At 35.4% G+C, this 17,636-nt stretch overlaps 1 protein-coding gene across 1 annotated transcript in view; it reads left to right on the top strand.

Moving 5' to 3' along the window:
- Positions 1 to 17,636, top strand: part of LOC111144544 (DLC1 Rho GTPase activating protein) — a 408,863-nt gene that overhangs the window by 102,255 nt on the left and 288,972 nt on the right. Inside the window, exon 4 of the mRNA XM_022498870.1 lies at positions 11,882 to 12,022. Coding sequence (XP_022354578.1) covers positions 11,882 to 12,022 — 141 coding nt within the window. The remainder of the gene's footprint in view (positions 1 to 11,881; positions 12,023 to 17,636) is intronic.

Raw genomic sequence — 17,636 nt, 5'->3', positions numbered from 1 at the left:
CCTCTTCACCTAGTATATATTTTGTGATTTGATTCTTGTCTATTGCTCCATCATTTCTCTGTAGCTTATCTCCTGTCTGAAAAATCCAGTAGTAATTCCTCAGGCTTCTGCTGTAGCATTTGATGCAATTGCCTATCCTCTCATCCTTGGATTTCACAACGCCCTGGACTTTTGGTTCCTCTCTTTCTTTTCTTTTATATCCTCAGTAGTTACTTTTCATATACTAAAGTGACTCTTTTTCCTATATTTACCCCCTAATTCTTATTTCTAGATTTTAGACTCAGTTCTATGTCTGACAGAATATTCTCCCTGGAAATTATCATGGATTACATGATATTCTTCATATTTAGGGTCACCAATGAGACCTTTTTTGCTATCTCCAGATCTGTATATCCAATGGATCACTAGCTACTTCTTTATGCCATAATTGTACTGTGTATGCATCTCTACTATAGCACATCATACTGTATTCCCTATCATATTGGGAACTACTCCAAGATTTTTGTATTTCTATTTCCTGGCACAGTTGAAGCATGGGGTAACAGTGATGAGTGGAGCCATGTAGGGAGATGATGTGGAATATGAATTATACAAAGTGAAGATGAGTCACAGGGAAATTATTAGATGGTAGTTGTAATGATAATTTAGGGCTTGTTAACCACGTGGTTTGGGCATGGTAGCCGTGGAAAAAGAAAAGAAGGAATGGATGTAAAAGATTCTGAGAGAGCTTGCATGTGATTTCTCATAGTAAAGAGAGAGCAAACAAAATAGTAAAGATTTGTACTGAATTACATATTTGTGACCCCCCTTAAATCACTTACATAGTTGTGTTTTAAGCCCCCAGCAGAATATCACAGCTATGTAAGGAAGTTGAACTCTGGGATCTGACAAATCTGACTTTTAATGTCAGCCGTGCTGCATATTGTGAATTTGGTCAAATTACTTGCCTTAACTACATCTGTCAAGTGACGATGATAATACCCTCCGTGTAGGGTTGGTAAATATTGAAGCAGGTAATTGATGTGTAGCATTGTCTTTAAAAGATAAAAACACAATAAAAGGTAGATTTTTAAAGTGTTTCTCAGTTTGCCTCAGAACTGTTGTATTGTTAGAAAGGCAGAAGGTTATCCTGTTTATCACCAAATCAAATTATAAACAGGAAGGTCATATATAAATGGCTTGTAAATTACCTACTACTTAAAACTGTCAATTTGATGTTGATTTAATTTGAAATTTTGCTTCCAGTTAGGATGGCTTTTATTTATTTTTCATGCTTAATTGGTCTGGCTAGGATTTCCTATGTTGAAAAGGAGTGATGGGGGTAGGCACCCTTGTCATATTCCTCATTTTAGAGGAAAAGTTTTCATTTTTTTCACCGTTGAATAGGAGTTAGCTGTGGCTTTGCCATACATCGTACTTATTATATTGGGATATATTTCTTCTATACACAATTTGATGAGAGCTTTTATTATGAGAAGGTGTTGAATTTCATCAAATACTTTATCTATTGAGATGATTATATTTTTATTCTTTATTCTATTAATGTGGTGCATCACATTTGTTGATTTGTGTATGTTAAACATGCTTGCATCCCATTTGATCATGGTGTAACATGCTTTTAATGTGCTGTTGAATTTTGTTTGCTAAAATTCTGTTGAGACTTTTTACATCTATATCAAGGATATTGACCTGTAGGGTTCTTTTTATTATTTTTTTGTTTTGTTTTGTTTTGTTTTGTTTTGTTTTTCTTACAGTGTCTTTATCTGGCTCTGGTATCAGGGTCATCCTGGCCTTGTAAACTGAGTTTGGTAGTATTCCCTTCTGTTCATCTTTTTAGAAGAGTTTGAGAAAGATTGGCATTAATTCTTTAAATGTTTGGTAGAATTCCTCAGTGAAACTATCTAATCCTGGCCTTTCCATTGTTGGAAGATTTTTAATTCTACTTTAATCTCCTTAATTATTGGTCTGTCAGGATTTTCTGTTTCTTCATGATTCAGTCTTGCTTCTTTTTCTTTTAATTTCAGCTTTATTAAGGTATAATTTATAAGTAAAATTATAAGCTATTTAAAGTGAATATCATGGTGATTTTATATATATATATGTGTGTGTATATATATACACACACATATATATATATATATGTGTGTGTATATTTATATATATTTGTGAAAAGACTTCCATCAGTCTTTTGGATGAATACATCCATCACTTAACATGTTTACCTTTAGGGTTTATTTGTTTGTTTGGTTGTTTTTTTGGTTTTTTTTTTTGGTAAGAAGAATATTTTAGTTCTATTCTCTTAGCAAATTTATTTTTTTTAAAGATTTCATTCATTTATCTATTCTAGAGAAAGAGAGTGGGTGGAGGGTAGGGGGAGAGGAGAAAGAATCTCAAGCAGACTCCACACTGATTGCCGAGCCCAATGTGGGGCTCAGGCTCATGACCCTGAGATTATGATTGGAGCTGAAATCAAGAGTCAGATCCTCAACTGACTGAGCCACCCACGCACCCTCTCTTAGCAAATTTCAATTATTATTTTTTAATATAGTCCTATCAACTGTAGTTACCATGTTTTACACTAGAACCTCAAACCTTATTCATCTTACAGCTGAAAGTTTGTACCCTTTTAACCAGCCCCTCTCTGTTTCCATCCTTGGGACCTTTCAGTGCTATTGGTGATTTATAATTTCATAATAAAAAAATATAAAACTACTTTCATTGTGAGGACTAAGAAAGGGATGTTAATATTTTTCAGTCTAGCTATTTTTTTTTTAAGATTTTATTTATTTATTTGACAGAAAGAGAGAGAGAGAGATCACAGGTAGGCAGAGAGGCAGGCAGAGAGAGGGGGAAGCAGGCTCCCAGCTGAGCAGAGAGCCCAACATGGGGCTCGATCCCAGAACTCTGAGATCATGACCCGGGCCAAAGGCAGAGGCTTAACCCACTGAGCCACCCAGGTGCCCCTCAGTCTAGCTATTTCTTAAAACAATATTTAATGAATATATTTTACATGCCAGGAACTATGATATATCAGTGGAAAAGACATATGAAGTCCCTACTCTTGTGATACATAGATTTTAACAAAGAGAAACAGTTGGGTGCCTGGGTAGCTCAGCAGTTAATGATCGGCTCAGGTCATGATCCCAGGGTCCTGGGATCAAGTCCCACATCAGTCCCTCTGCTCAGCAGGAAGTCTGTTTCTCCCTCTCCCTCTGCCTCCTGCTTTGCCTGCTTCTCTTTCTCTCTCTCTGCCAAATCAGTCAATAAATAAAATCTTTTAAAGAGAGAGAGAGAGAGAAACAGTTAAGATTAGAAAAATAGATGAGTGGAGAGTGGATGGGGGGACAGATGGATGGATGGATAGATAAATAGGATTATGAATGGATATAATTTATATGTGTAGATAAACAAGGTGATAGATGATAAAATAATGACATACTGTGGAAGCTGAAGGGAAGAAACTCCTTTAGCTTGAAATGTCAATGAATATTCCAGCCAAAATCTGGTTTGACAAGAAGGGGCCAGCAAAGGGAAATTCTGAGACAAGAGACAAGAAAGACGTAGTTCCATCTCTAGAAATCAGTTTGGTGTTTTAGAAGAACTGAAAAACAACAAGTATGGCTAAAGCACACCAAGAAATAAGAGAATTGTAGAATATAAGGCTAGAGCATATAAGTGCAGTGTAGATGATATTCAACCACATGAGCCATGAGAAAGTTGAGATGTAGAGAGTAGGCACAGAGGTTATTTAACTCATAGTTTTCTCAGGTTAAGGTTATAGACCTAAATGTGCCTCTGCTGCCTCCTCTTGGGATTCCCCTCACCCCCAACTTTCCTTTATGCTCTCAGGCTACCTTATAACATAAACAGAACATTTGATGGATTAAATGCACTGCTTTTGGAGAGATTACAATGTAATTGCATTCACTCAGCAGACATGTCTTATACGTACCATGTAGTAGTTTTAAGATGTCTTAATGATATTAATAATAACATGTACTTTGCATATATCTTGCATAATCCTCATGAGACTCTATGAATGCATGCTATATTTATACCCCCTTTCCTTTTTTAAATTTGAGTTTGGTTTGACATGCAATTTTACATTAGTTTCAGTTGTACTTAGTGATTTGACAAGTTTATGTACTATGTTATGTTCACCACAAGCGTAGCTATCATCTGTCCCATTACATTGCTATTACAATATCATTGACTATATTCCTTATGCTCTGCTTCTATTCCCATAACTTAACACCTGTATCTCCCTCTCCTTATTACCCATTTTGCTCAACTATCCACCTTTTTTCCATCAAGCAACCATCAGTTTGTTCTCTGTATTTATAGTTATGATTCTTTCTGTTTACTCACTTTTCTTAGATTCCATTTATAAGTAGAATCATGTAGTATTTCTCATTCTGACTTATTTCACTTAGCAAAATTCCTCTAAGTCCATCCATGTTACTCAAATGGCATTTCCTCATCCTTTTTAATGGCCATGAAATATTTCATGGCCATATATATGTATATATCACATCTTCCTTATCCATTCATCTGCTGATGGACACCTAGATTGCTTCCATGTCTTGGCTGTGGTAAATAATGCTGCAATAAGAGGGATACATACATCTTTTAGAGTTAGTGTTTTCATTTTCCCTGGATAAATACCCAATAGTGGAATTACTAGATCACTAGATAATATATTTATTTTTAATTTTTTAAGGCATCTCCATATTCTTTTCCACAGCAGTTTCACCAGTTTACATTCCCATGAACAGTGGACAAGGGTTCCTTTTATTCCACTTGCTTGCCAACACTTTCTGTTCCTTGTCTTCTTGATTTTAGTTATTGTAACACGTATGGGATAATATCTCATTATGGGTTTGATTTACATTTCCCTGATCAATAGTGATGTTTAGCATCTTTTCACATGTCTATTGGCGATATATGTGTCTTTAGAATAATACCTATTTAAGTCCTCTGCTCATTTTTAAATAAGTTGTTTGGTTTTTTGTTGTTGAATTATATATGTTTTTTATATATTTTGGATATTAGATATATCATTTGCAAAAATCTTCCCTCATTCAGTCTTTTTGTTTTGTTGATAGTTTCCTTTTCTGTGCTAAAACTTTTCTTTTGATATAGTCCTGATAGTTTATTTTTGCTTTTGTTTCCCTCGTCTTAGGAGACATACCTAGAAAAATGTTTCTATGACTGATGTCAGAGAAATTACTGCCTGTGTTCTTTCCTAGGATTTTTATGGTTTTGAGTCTCACATTTAGGTATTTAATCCATTTTGAGTTTATTTTTGAGTATGGTGTTAGAAAGTGGTCCAGTGTCATTCTTTCACATGTAACTATCCCATTTTCCCAGCACCATTTATTGAAAAGACTGTCTTTTCCCCCATTGTTTATTATTGCCTCCTTTGTCAAAGATTAGTTGACCATTTAAATGTGGCTTTATTTCTGGACTCTCTATTCATTTTATTGATCTCGGACTCTATTGGTCTATTTTGTGCCAGTACCATACTGTTTTGATTACTACAGCTCTATAGTATAACTTGTAATCTGGGATTGTAATACCTCCAAGTTTGTTTTTTCTCAGGATTGCTTTGACTATTTGGAGTCTTTGTGGTTCCATACAAAAGTTAGTATTATTTGTTCTAGTTTTGTTAAGAATGTTGTTGGTATATTTGATAGGGATTGCATTGAATATGTAGATTACTTTGGGTGATATGGACATTTTGACAATATTAATTCTTCTAATCCATAAGTACAGAATATCTTTCCATTTGTTTGTGTCACATTTAATTTCTTTCATCGTGTTTTATAGTTTTCAGAATACAGATCTTTCACCTCTTTGGTTAAGTTTATTCCTAGGTATTTTATTGTGTTTGGTGCAATTCTAAGTGGTGGTGTTTTTTAGGTTCTCTTTCTGCTACTTCATAGTTAGTGTATAGACATGCTACCAATTGGGGCGCTCAGTGGGTTAAGCCTCTGCCTTTGGCTCAGGTCATGATCCCGGGGTCCTGGGATCGAGCCCCGCATCGGGCTCTCTGCTCAGCGGGGAGCCTGCTTCCTCCTCTCTCTCTCTGCCTGCCTCTCTGCCTACTGTGATCTCTCTTTGTCAAAAAAATAAATAAAATCTTAAAAAGAAAAAAAAAAAGAAAGAAATGCTACCAATTACTAGGTATTAATTTTGTATCCTGCCACTTTATTGAAGTTATTTATACTTCTAGTAGGTTTTTCATGGAATTTTTAGGATTATCTATGTATAATATCATGTCATCTGTAAATAGTGACAGTTTAATTTCTTCTTTACCAATATAAATGCCTCATTTCTTTTTCTTGTCTAATTGCTGTGGCTAGGACTCCTAGCACTATGTTGAATAAAAGTGTTGAGAGTGGACATCCTTGGCTTGTTCCTGATCATAGAGGAAAAACTCTCAGTTTTCCCCTTTGAGGATGATACAAGCACTGGGTTTTTCATATGTGGCCTTTATTATATTGAGGTATGTTACCTCTAATCCCATTTTGCTAAGAGTTTTTATCATCAATCAATGTTGAATATTGTCAAATGCTTTTCCTGCGTATATTGAGATGATCATATGATTTTTATCCTTCAGTTTGTTGAGGTAATGTATGATGTTGATTGATTGCAAAAATGAACCATCTTTGCATTCCGGGAATAAATCCCACCTGATCATGGTGAATGATCTTTTTAATGCATTGTTGTATGTGGTTTGCTAATATTTTGTTGAGGATTTTTGCATCTATGTTCATCAGGGATATTGATCTGTAGTTTGTTTTTGTTTTTTGTTTGGGTTTTTTGTTTGTTTGTTTTGTGGTGTCTTTTTCTGGTTTTGGTATCAGGGTAATGCCCACCTTGTAAAATGTATTGGGATGCTTTCCGTCCTCTACTATTTTTTGGAATAGTTTGAGAAGAATAGGTATTAACTCTTCTTTAAATGCCTGGTAGAATTCAGTTGTGAATCTATCTGTTCCTGAACTTTTATTTTTTGGTAGTTTTTTTAAATTGCCAATTCATTTTCATTACATATTACTGGTCTTTCCAGATTTTCTATTTCTTCCTGGTTTATTTTTGGAAGATTGTATGTTTCTAGGAATTTATCCATTTTTTCTATTGTCCCATTTGTTGGCATATAATTTTCCATAGTATTCTCTTATACTCATTTGTATTTCTGTGGTGTAAGCTGTTACTTCTCCTCCTGATTTTATTTATTTGTGTCATTTCCCTTTTTCTTCTTAATGAATGTGGCTAAGGGTTTGTCAATTTTTTTTCCAAAGAACCAGCTCTTGTTTTCATTGATAGAATTATTTATTTTTTAGTCTCTATGTCATTTATTTCTTCTCTGGTCTTTATTACTTTCTTTCTTCTGTTCACCTTAGGCTTTGTTTGTTCTTATTCTAGTTCCTTTAGGTAGAAGGTTAGGTTTTTTGGTTTTTTTTTTTTTTTTTTCTTATTTCTTGAAGTAGGGCTGTATTGCTTTATATTTCCCTCTTGGAACTGCTTTGGCCTTGTCCCAGAGATCTGGGAGCATGTACTTTCATTTTCATTTGTCTCCATATATTTTTAAATTTTTTTTATTCTTTGTTCCATTGATGTATTGGTTGTTTAGTATCATTGTGTTTGTTCTCCATATGTTTGTGTTTTTTCCAGTTTTTTTTTTTCCTTGTGATTTGTTTCTAGTTCCATATCGCTGTGGTCAAAGATGCATGGTATGGCATCAGTCTTCTTTAATTTATTGAGGCTTGTTTTATGGCCTAATATGTAGATCTATTCTAAAGAAATATTTCATGTACACTTGAAAAGAATGTGTATTCTGTTGTTTTGGGGTAGAATATTCTGTATATATCTGTTATTTCCATCTGGTCCAGTGTGTCATTCAGAGACATTGTTTCATTATTGATTTTATCTGGATGATCTATCCATCCATTGATGTAAATGAAGTCTTAAATTTCCATAGTATTACTGTATTACCATCAGTTTTTCTCTTTATGTACATTAATTGTTGTTTTTTGTATTTAGGTGCTCCAGTGTTGGGTGTGTGGATATTTACAAATGTTATATCCTCTTGTTAAATTGATCCATTTATCATTATATTTTGCCCCTCTATGTCTCATTATTTTTTGTTTTAAAGTCTGTTTTGTCTGATATAAGTATTGCTCACCTGCCTTTTTTTTTTCTACTTCCATTTGCATGGTGAATGCTTTTCCATCCCTTTCCCTTTCAGACTATATGTGTCTTTAGGTCTGAGGTGAGTTTCTTGTAGGCAGCATATAGATGGGTCTTGTTTTTTTATCCATTCTACCACTCTTTGTCTTTTGATTGGCGCATTTAATGGCCATTTACATTTAAAATGATTATTTTTATTTATTTAAATTCAATTAGCCAACATACAGTACATCATGAGTTTCAGATGTAGAGTTCAATAACTTATCAGTTGCATGTAACACCCTGTGCTCATCACATCATATGCCCTCCTTAATACCTAATACCCAGTTACCCCATCCCCCAGCCACTTCCCCTCCAGCAGCTCTGTTTGTTTCCTATAGTTAAGAGTCTCTCATGGTTTGTCTCTCTCTCTGATTTCTTCCCATTCAGTTTTCCCTTCCTTCCCCTATGATCCTCTGCACTGTTTCTTATATTCCACATATGAGTGAAACCATATGATAATTGTTTTTCTCTGACTGAGGTATTTCATTCAGCAATAATACCCTCCAGGCCCGTCCACCTTGATGTAAATGGTAAGATTTCATCCTTTCCAATGGCTGAGTAATATTCCATTGTGTATCTGCTTTATCCATTCCTCTGTCAGTGGACATCTGGGCTCACTTTAAAGTAGTTATTGATAGGTATATAATTTACTGCCATTTTGAAATTTTGTTTTCTGGTTGTTTTTGTAGTTCTTCTTTGTTTCTTTCTTCTCTTACTCTCTTTCTTTGTGATCGATGAATATCTGTAGTGTTTTGTTTGGTTTTATTTCTCTTTATTTTTTGTGTATTTATCATAGGTTTGGGGTTTGTGATTTTCATGAGGTTCATATATAACATCTTAAGTTAATAGCAGTCCATAGTCATATGATGGTCATTTCAGTTTAAACAGAAAGGAAGGAAGGAAGGAAGGAAGAAAGGAAGGAAGGAAGAAAATTTATAGGTTGTTATATTTTATATCTTTTTATTCATATTTTTCTTATGTCTAATTATAGCCATTTCTTTTCCACTTAAAGAAGTTCCTCTAACATTTCCTGTAAGGCTGGTAAAAAGTGGTGATAAATTCCTCTATCTTTTGTTTGTCTGGGAAAGTCTTTATCGCTCCTTCAAATCTGAATGATAACCTTGCCAGATAGAGTATTCTTATTTATAGGGATTTTTTTTTCCCCTTCAGTTCTTTGAATATATCAGATATGTCACTCTCTTCTGGCTTGCAAAGTTTCTATGGAAAAAGTCGCAGATAATCTTACAGGATTTCCCTTCTGGTAACTTTCTGTTTTTCTCTTGTTGTTTTTAAGATACTCTCTTTATCTTACCTTTGACATTTCAATTATTATGTGCCTGGCATGGACCTCCTTGGGTTCATCTTGTTTGAAACGCACCGTGCTTCTTGGATTTAGATATCTATTTCCCTCCTAGGTTAGGGAAGTATTCAGTTACTATTTCTTCAGATAAGTTTTCTACACCTTTCTCTCTCTCTTTTTCAAGGATCCCTGTAATGTGAATCTTTATGCACAAGATGTTGTCCAAGAGATCTCTTAGTCTATCCCCATTGTTTAAAATTATTTTGTCTTTTTGATGTTAAGCTTGTATGCTTTCCATTGTCCTTTCTTATGGATCACTGATCTGTTCTGTATCCTCTTATCTACTATTAATACCCTCTAGTGTGTTTTTTTTAAATTTCAGTTATTGTATTCTTCAACTTTTCTTGGTTCTTTTTAATATTTTCTGTTTCTTTTTGAAGGTCTTACTGATCTCTTCCATTCTTTCTCTAGCCCAGTGAGCATGATTATGATCTTTAAATTCTTTATCAAGCATATTGCTTATGTCTGTTTCATTTACTTATTTTTCTGAGGTTTTTTTCTCTTTTTCTTTTGGAGCATATTCCTAGCTCCTGAGTTTGCTTGACCTCCTTGGTTTGTTTCTATGGATTAGGTGAAACAGCTGCTTCCCCTGAAGTTGAAGGAGTGGTATTGTGTATGGTATACCCTATGCAGACTGTGTGTGCTGTGACTCTTGCCGGTGGGCCAGAGCATGGCTGTATATGTTAGTTATTTTTTAAACCATGGCTTTTACAGAAAGAATAAAGAAAAAATAATAATAAAAGAAAGTAGTGAAATGAATAAAAGAAAAAAGAGAACAAGAAAGAACAAAATAAAAAAGAATAAAATCAAGACAAAACAAATTTTTAAATTTTAAAAAAATTAGAGTAATTAAAAATTTAAAAAAACAAAACACAAAACCATGGCTGTCCTGTTTCCTATGCCCTAGGCATAGTGTGACTGCTGTAGGCTGGTGGACCCTGGTCTCCTTTAGACACAGACTCTCTATGACCACTGGACCCATCAGTTATGGCTTCATCACCTGCCTGATATGGCATTAGGACCCTCCATTTATGATATCTGAAACTTCTCCTCTTGGCAGCCAAATCCTGCTCTGGCCTAGACTTTTAAGGTTGAGGGAGAGAGAGCATTCCCACAGTTCCTCAGCCCTTTTAAACTCTGGCTTCTCTTTTCTGTGCCCCAGCATGACTGGGGCTGGTGTGGGCTTGCAGACTCTGGGCTCACTGGAGTTCCAAACTCACAGAGATGACTGTGCACTCCCATTTTGGTGTTTGGATCTTACTGCACTCTAGGCTTTTAAGGTGGGATGGGAATATAAACCGGCTTGTTCTCCATTTCCTCTGACCTGGAGAGCTTTCTTGCAGCTCCTCTGCACTTGGCAGAGTTCTAATTTTCTGGCTAGTTGCTCTTTTAAGCTGTGTTTTGTTTTTTTGTTGTTTGTTGTTGTTGTTGTTGTTGTTGTTTTCCCTGTGCCCAAGACAGAGGAGCCTGTACCTGGTCCCTCAATGCTATTCCTCCCCACTGCCATTTGCAGTGTTAGGAGTGGAAGTTCCCTTTGTTATCATCCATCTTTCTTGCTGTTCTCTTGCCATGCTCTCTGTGTTTTGTTGTTCGGTAGCTGTTCAGTCAGTTTTTAGTTCTTCACAGGAATTGTTCTATTAATAGGTGTAGTTTGGTATGTTCTGTGGAGAAGGTGACTTCACAGTCTTCCTACATCACCGTCTTGAACCAGAACTCTATTATACCCATTTCTAAATGAGGAAATTGAATCATAGATGTCAAAGCATGTTTCTTAGCACTCAAATAGCTCATAGTTTATTAGGTAGACATTTAAGCTAAATGATTCTAAGCCATTGTAGGTGTCACCACAGAGGTCTGATGAGAACATAGAAGAAAATGAGGTGAGGAGAAATGAGAACTGTGTTTTCATTTGACGCTCGCAGTGACCCTGTTGCATAAGGAGAGTTAAGTGAGTTGCTCAGGTCATTTAGTGAGTAAGGGGTATCTATGAGCTTCTACCTCCTGACTTACTACAGTGCCCAGCTAGCTCCCACTACTGCCCCTTCCGATTTTCAATAAGCTGTTTCTCCAGTATTTTCTCTTTAAAATCAGAACTTCTGAAGAGTTATGGTTCTTTATTACAAAGTCATGCATGGTTATGGGTGACGTGTCAGTGTCACTTGTCAGCAACTCTTTAGCATGTCAGTGTGTATTGGGAGTAGGAGGAGGTGGAAGGATGCTGGTAACAGGGAAAAGGCCTGCAGAGATCGTGTACATGCCTTTCATATCAGTGCATTTTTTTAATAGGATCTGGAGTCGGGATCTGAGAGTGGAGCAGATACCATTTCAATAAATCAGACACAAATAAATTTGGCATCTAACACTGAATCTACCAACTTACCATCTTCCACCCCAGTGACCAGTTCTGGAACCAGACCCAAGTCTACGGTAAGTTATAAATGAAAACAGTCAGTTTTAACCTGAAATGCTGCTGATCCTAAGGTAAGAGTGGATATCTCATCCATTCAATATAGAAAAAGTACTCTTTGAGCCTGAGTTGCAATGACTTGATAGCATTTAATTAAGTGTGATCCAGCATGTGTTTGTTTGTTTGTTTGTTTGTGTCTTTATACTGATAACACAGTATTTCACTAAAACAGGTCATGGTTCTAGAATTATGCAAAATATGGTATCAAATTGTGTTGCTGTATACTCAGATCATTAAGAGACTAAGAATAAAAAATCTCAAGATTATTCTCCCTGAATTATAACCCTGACCACATCACTTACCAGTCAGAAAATCGCCTAAGACTAGATAGATAGATAGATAGATAGATATAAAATTACACACATCATGATTTTTATGTGGGTATTAAATGACATAGCTCAGGTAAAGCACTTAGTGAAATGCTTGGCACAGAATAAATACTGAATAAATGTAAGTTACCATCATTATCATTATGATGCTTCATCAACTTTACAGTGCTACCAAAACAAATAAAAGGAGAATTACCACATATAATAATATAGCAGGGTGAATTGTAAATAAAAGGCATTTTCCTTTAAGTAAAAAGTTGAACAGCTACAGGAAAGCAGTATTTGACTGTAAAAGGTAACATTTATGGAGGAAGTAATTACTACTTCAAATATCTGAAGTCCCAGCAGATCCAAAATAACCTTTCCTAGTTTAGTGAAAATCATAGTGGCGTATTATTTTTTTAAATGCCCATGTTAGTTTAACACAGAGAAACAAGTTTGGATGGCTTGTTTGCCTGACTTTAAAATAAAAGGCAAGTCTGAAATAGGACTCAAAAGAGAATACTCTGAATTTAAAACATGGTAGATATGTTCAACTGCAAGAATATCTAGAGACTTCTAATAGAACAAATATTTATTGAACTCTACTACATGCCATGCAGGACGCTCAATGCAAGAGTGGGAGTGGAGTAAAACATTTTCCATCTTTAAACAGCTCACACTCTAGCAAGGGTGGGTGGGCAAGTAAAGAGTGAAATGCAGTATCATATTCTATGGTAGGGCTGTATAGATTGGATAGATCAGGAACCACTTACCTGCTACATAATGCTATTGTAGGGTACAGTGAAAAAACAGCATCAAAAATAATGTGTATCAACAGGCAGACTGCAATGAATTCATGTTCTTCTTTTTCATAATGGATAAAGAAGGTTCAAAGGCAAAATTAAAATATGAAACCAAATGATCTCACTTCATCACATTCTTATTGAAGTAAAAGGTAAAATCCTCTCAGCAGTTTTAACCTGAAGGTTTGGGAATCATTGGAGCATTGGCTTTTTGAACATTGGGATAGGTATGGGGCTGACATATAAGGAAAAAGTAGAAAGGAAGCTGAATTCCCTTGTTAAAAGTATTTATGCTTAAATTATCTTTTTAAAGCACCTGCTATTATCCTGAAGAGCAGTTCTTTTCTCTCATATTTATTCCATGTTCATCTTTTACTTTAGAATAATTACCATTGGTATCTGCTACTTCTCCCTTGAAACATACATATTTTAGTGTGTGGTCACCTTAGAATTTGTAACAATTTATACAACTTTGTGCACAGTTCTGTCATTTTTCTTCCGTATTCCCACATTTATAAATGTGCTCATGTTTATAAATGCATTTCCACTGAGATATGTCTGTATATTTTTATGATAACCATCTACAGTAAATTTTTAGAATGAGAAACATAAAACCATCAGTGTTGGGGACTTTAATCCTTTAAAATACTTGAAGATGGGTCTGTTTTCAAATTTTTCATGTTTGCCATATTGATTGAACAAACTATTCACCCCACTGGCAAAATTAAGAAATACTAGCATTGGGGCACCTGGATGGCTCAGTAGGTTAAGCATCTGCCTTCAGTTCAGGTCATGATCTCAGGGTCCTGGTACCCAGCCCCACATCAGGCTCCATGTTCAGCGGGGAGCCTGCTTCTCCCTCTTCCCCTGCATACCTCCCCAACCCCACTGCTGCTCTGTCTCTCTCAAATAAATAAAATCTTTAAAAAAAGAAATACCAAAGTCAGTTGTTGAACAGAAACATACTTTTCCGTGCCCCTAAAACAAATATTTACTGAAAAGTTGTCAATTTTGGATAAAATTGTGACTGTCTACCCAGCTGTTCAGGTGTGTCTTGTTACCTGGGCACACCGTCACGGCTTCGTTGTGATGCCACCGCTCATTAGTCAGTGAGCACTGAGAATCATTATGCAGGGGACTGAGCCTCCAAACACAATATTCCACTTCAAGACAACCAAAAACTGCTTAACCCATCTTGACCAATACCACAGGCAATTAGAGAACTGTACATGGAACTCGGTCCAGCTACTGAACTGTAATTTAGTAAAATTCTCCAGCAGGCCCTGAGAAGAACCCAGAAAGAAACACTCCACTGTCAAGGACAACTGACTTTTAGGAAATTTCTTAAAGAAAATGGCCAATAATGAAAATAGCTTGAAAAGCAGGCTTTTATTTTGGGGGGAAGTATTGTTTTAATGTTTGTGTGTATTTAATTTTGTGTTATTATTGGTGTTGTTTCTTTTGAATACAGTTCTTTTTCACTATAGTTTGAAATAATTCTTTGACTGTGGGGGTCAATTCTGTTTCCAATTTTTTCTGGGTAGGAATATTAGAACAAAGAATTTTACCTATTTTGTGAAAGAGTAAACAGATACTTTCCCCCTCAATTTGGAACTTGGGAAATGATCTGTTTGTATAATGGCAGTCTGGTTATTTTGTGAAAATAGAGAAAGCTCCAGTATCCTACTGAGCCATTCTTTTCACTAGGAACTAAAATTTCAAATTTAATATTAAACAGAAACATTAAATTCTAAGAACACCTACATCTAACATCCACTCATAATCAACTAACCTTCTGGTCCATAATGTCATAATTTAACAAAATGTTTATTTTTATTTCAGAATTATTTAATGTTACACTTGATTTGCTGCTGTGAAATCTATTTATAATGGTGACTAACTACCACAAATATTTGGCTTTCCTTTTGTATGTAAGACTTCTGGGTTTCTACATGCCTATTTTTTCAGTAAGTTTTCTTCTTTTATATGTATTATTAGAACAGGACCATTGAGTAATCTTCAGATTTTTCATGAAGACTATGTATATATAATGCCAAAGAGTGAGCATTAAAGTAGATTTCTGTGATGTATTTCACACAAAAATGAAAAAGTCAAAAGGTAGGCATTTACTTGTCAATAGCACTGTCTTCCCTAAAAGGTATAAATGTTTTGAGGTACAGGGGAAATGAAGGTGATGATGGCACTGTGTAAGAATTTTGATATGTCATTTTTAATAAATGTTATTTAACTTCAAGTCTTGAAAAAACAGGATCTTATTTTCCCCTTTTTCAGCTAATGTGATATGGTCACATCTACACTGTTCTTGAAATTATCAGTACCAAAAAACACATAAGAAAAAAGAGATCTAGTGCTTCATGTCCAAAAAAATCACCAATTTCTCTCTCAAAATCTGTGATTTGTTCTTTTGAAATAGTCTCATGATGCCTTTCTTGAGAGACACTTTCACAAACAACCCATGATCAGTCATATTACTTTTATACAAAGTGCTCTGACTCATGATAGAAAGATATACTGGCATCCTTCTGGCCATGGTATCAGTTGGTTAAGTTGTTCCTGTATTCATTAATGTAGGGTTTTGCATGAAAGATTTCAAAGCAGGGCACTAAAACCTTCGGGTTTTTATTGCTTTTTTTCTGAAGATACTTAAAAGTGTAGGTGTTGATTAAATTACTATTCATCATACATTTATGCAGAGAGAAACCAAGCTCTAGATAACAAAGAAAACTTATTTCACTTATAGAATAAGTAACTGGAGGAACAGGGACAGTCTAGCAGTCTGTAGAATAACCAAGAGCATCATTAAGAGCAATGCAAGGATATGTTTTCAATTTAGTCTAAATTCCCCTTCCCTCTTTGTCCCAGAAACTCCCTTACTTGCCTTGTGATAGAATTCTAATAACAGTGATGAAACCCTCAATCATTTGGGCATGTTGGAACCACAGCTAGACAGAGCAGCTTTGAGAATGTCCTAAACGATCTAAAGGAATTTTGAAACATATTGGCATTCATATCAGAATGTATTAAGTACTAGAAAATAACCCTTTTATTGAAGACATCAAAAACAGCAGAAATTATTAACTGTCATTATTGTAATTACTACAGAGTAAAAAAGACAGATATATCTTATTTTAGCTCAAGGTGGCAACAGTGGGTCTAATTCCACAGATTGAATACACCCCTTATCTTTTCATCATTACTACCAAAATAGCAATGGGGTAGATGAGGGAAAACATCAGCTGGTGGAAGGATAGGAACTTGGGGCAGGCAGACGGACGCCCAGCCAAACACTGCCAACTTCTTTAGAGATCAGTTCAGAATAAATCTTGTCTAAGGCCTACCACAGTGTGATGAAAATAGAGCTCAGGAGTATGCCTTGACTAGAGTTCATGATCATTTCTAGATGACTTTTAAAAAGACTCCCAATACTACAATCAACCTAATAGTCCAACCGCTTTTACTGACAGTTCCAAAACTTGTACGATCTATTCTGTTGTTGAAGAGAACAGTCTCTCAATATGATCCCCAAAACAACTGTTTATGCTGTGGTCAGTTTGGTGAGGCATTTACTACAATGTATTATTTTTCTCCGCTCTGCATGATAGAAACAAAATAGTAATTTTCTGGTCTGGCATTTACTTGTCAATAGCACTGTCTTCCCTAAAAGGTATAAATGTTTTGAGGTGCAGGGGAAATGAAGGTGATGATGGCACTATGTAAGAATTTTGACATGTTATTTTTAATAAATGTTATTTAACTTCAAGTCTTGAAAAAACAGGATCTTATTTTCCCCTTTTTCAGCTAATGTGATATGGTCATATCTACACTGTTCTTGAAATTATCAGTTTATATTGTGGCCACTATGCATACGAGAACCATAAATGGTCACTCGTAGTATTTCTATGAATCTATATCTCTCCATGGTAAAAAGCATAGACAACAAGAATATGAACTTTAAGAAAGTTTTATGTAGGGCTCCTGGGTGGCTCAGTGGGTCAAGCCTCTGCCTTTGGCTCAGGTCATGATCTCAGCGTCCTGGGATGGAGCCCCACATTGGGCTCTCTGCTCAGTGGGGAGCCTGCTTCCCTTCCTCTCTCTCTACCTGCCTCTCTGCCTACTTGTGATCTCTGTCTGTCATATAAATAAATAAAATCTTTAAAAGAAAGAAAGTTTTATCTAGGTAATAATTATAGAGAAAAGCATTGCCTACATAATAATAATTATGGAGAAAAGCATTGCCTACATAATAATAATATCAAATATAAAAAAGACAAACATTTATAAGGACAAACATTTATATGTGTGGCAGACACTGTATTATGGACTACCGAGGCATAGTTCATTGAATCTTCACAGCAGCCTTTTAGGTAGATGCCATGATTTCCTAGAGTTCACAGATGAGGAAACTAATGCTTATAATGGCTACTCTGAGTTGCCTAGGA

Source organism: Enhydra lutris, unplaced genomic scaffold (genome assembly GCF_002288905.1).
Source record: "Enhydra lutris kenyoni isolate GAN:26980312 unplaced genomic scaffold, ASM228890v2 scaffoldscaffold11, whole genome shotgun sequence".
Lineage (NCBI taxonomy): Eukaryota > Metazoa > Chordata > Mammalia > Carnivora > Mustelidae > Enhydra > Enhydra lutris.
The sequence above is the reverse complement of the archived record's forward strand: the minus strand, read 5'-3'. Positions and strand labels throughout refer to the sequence as shown.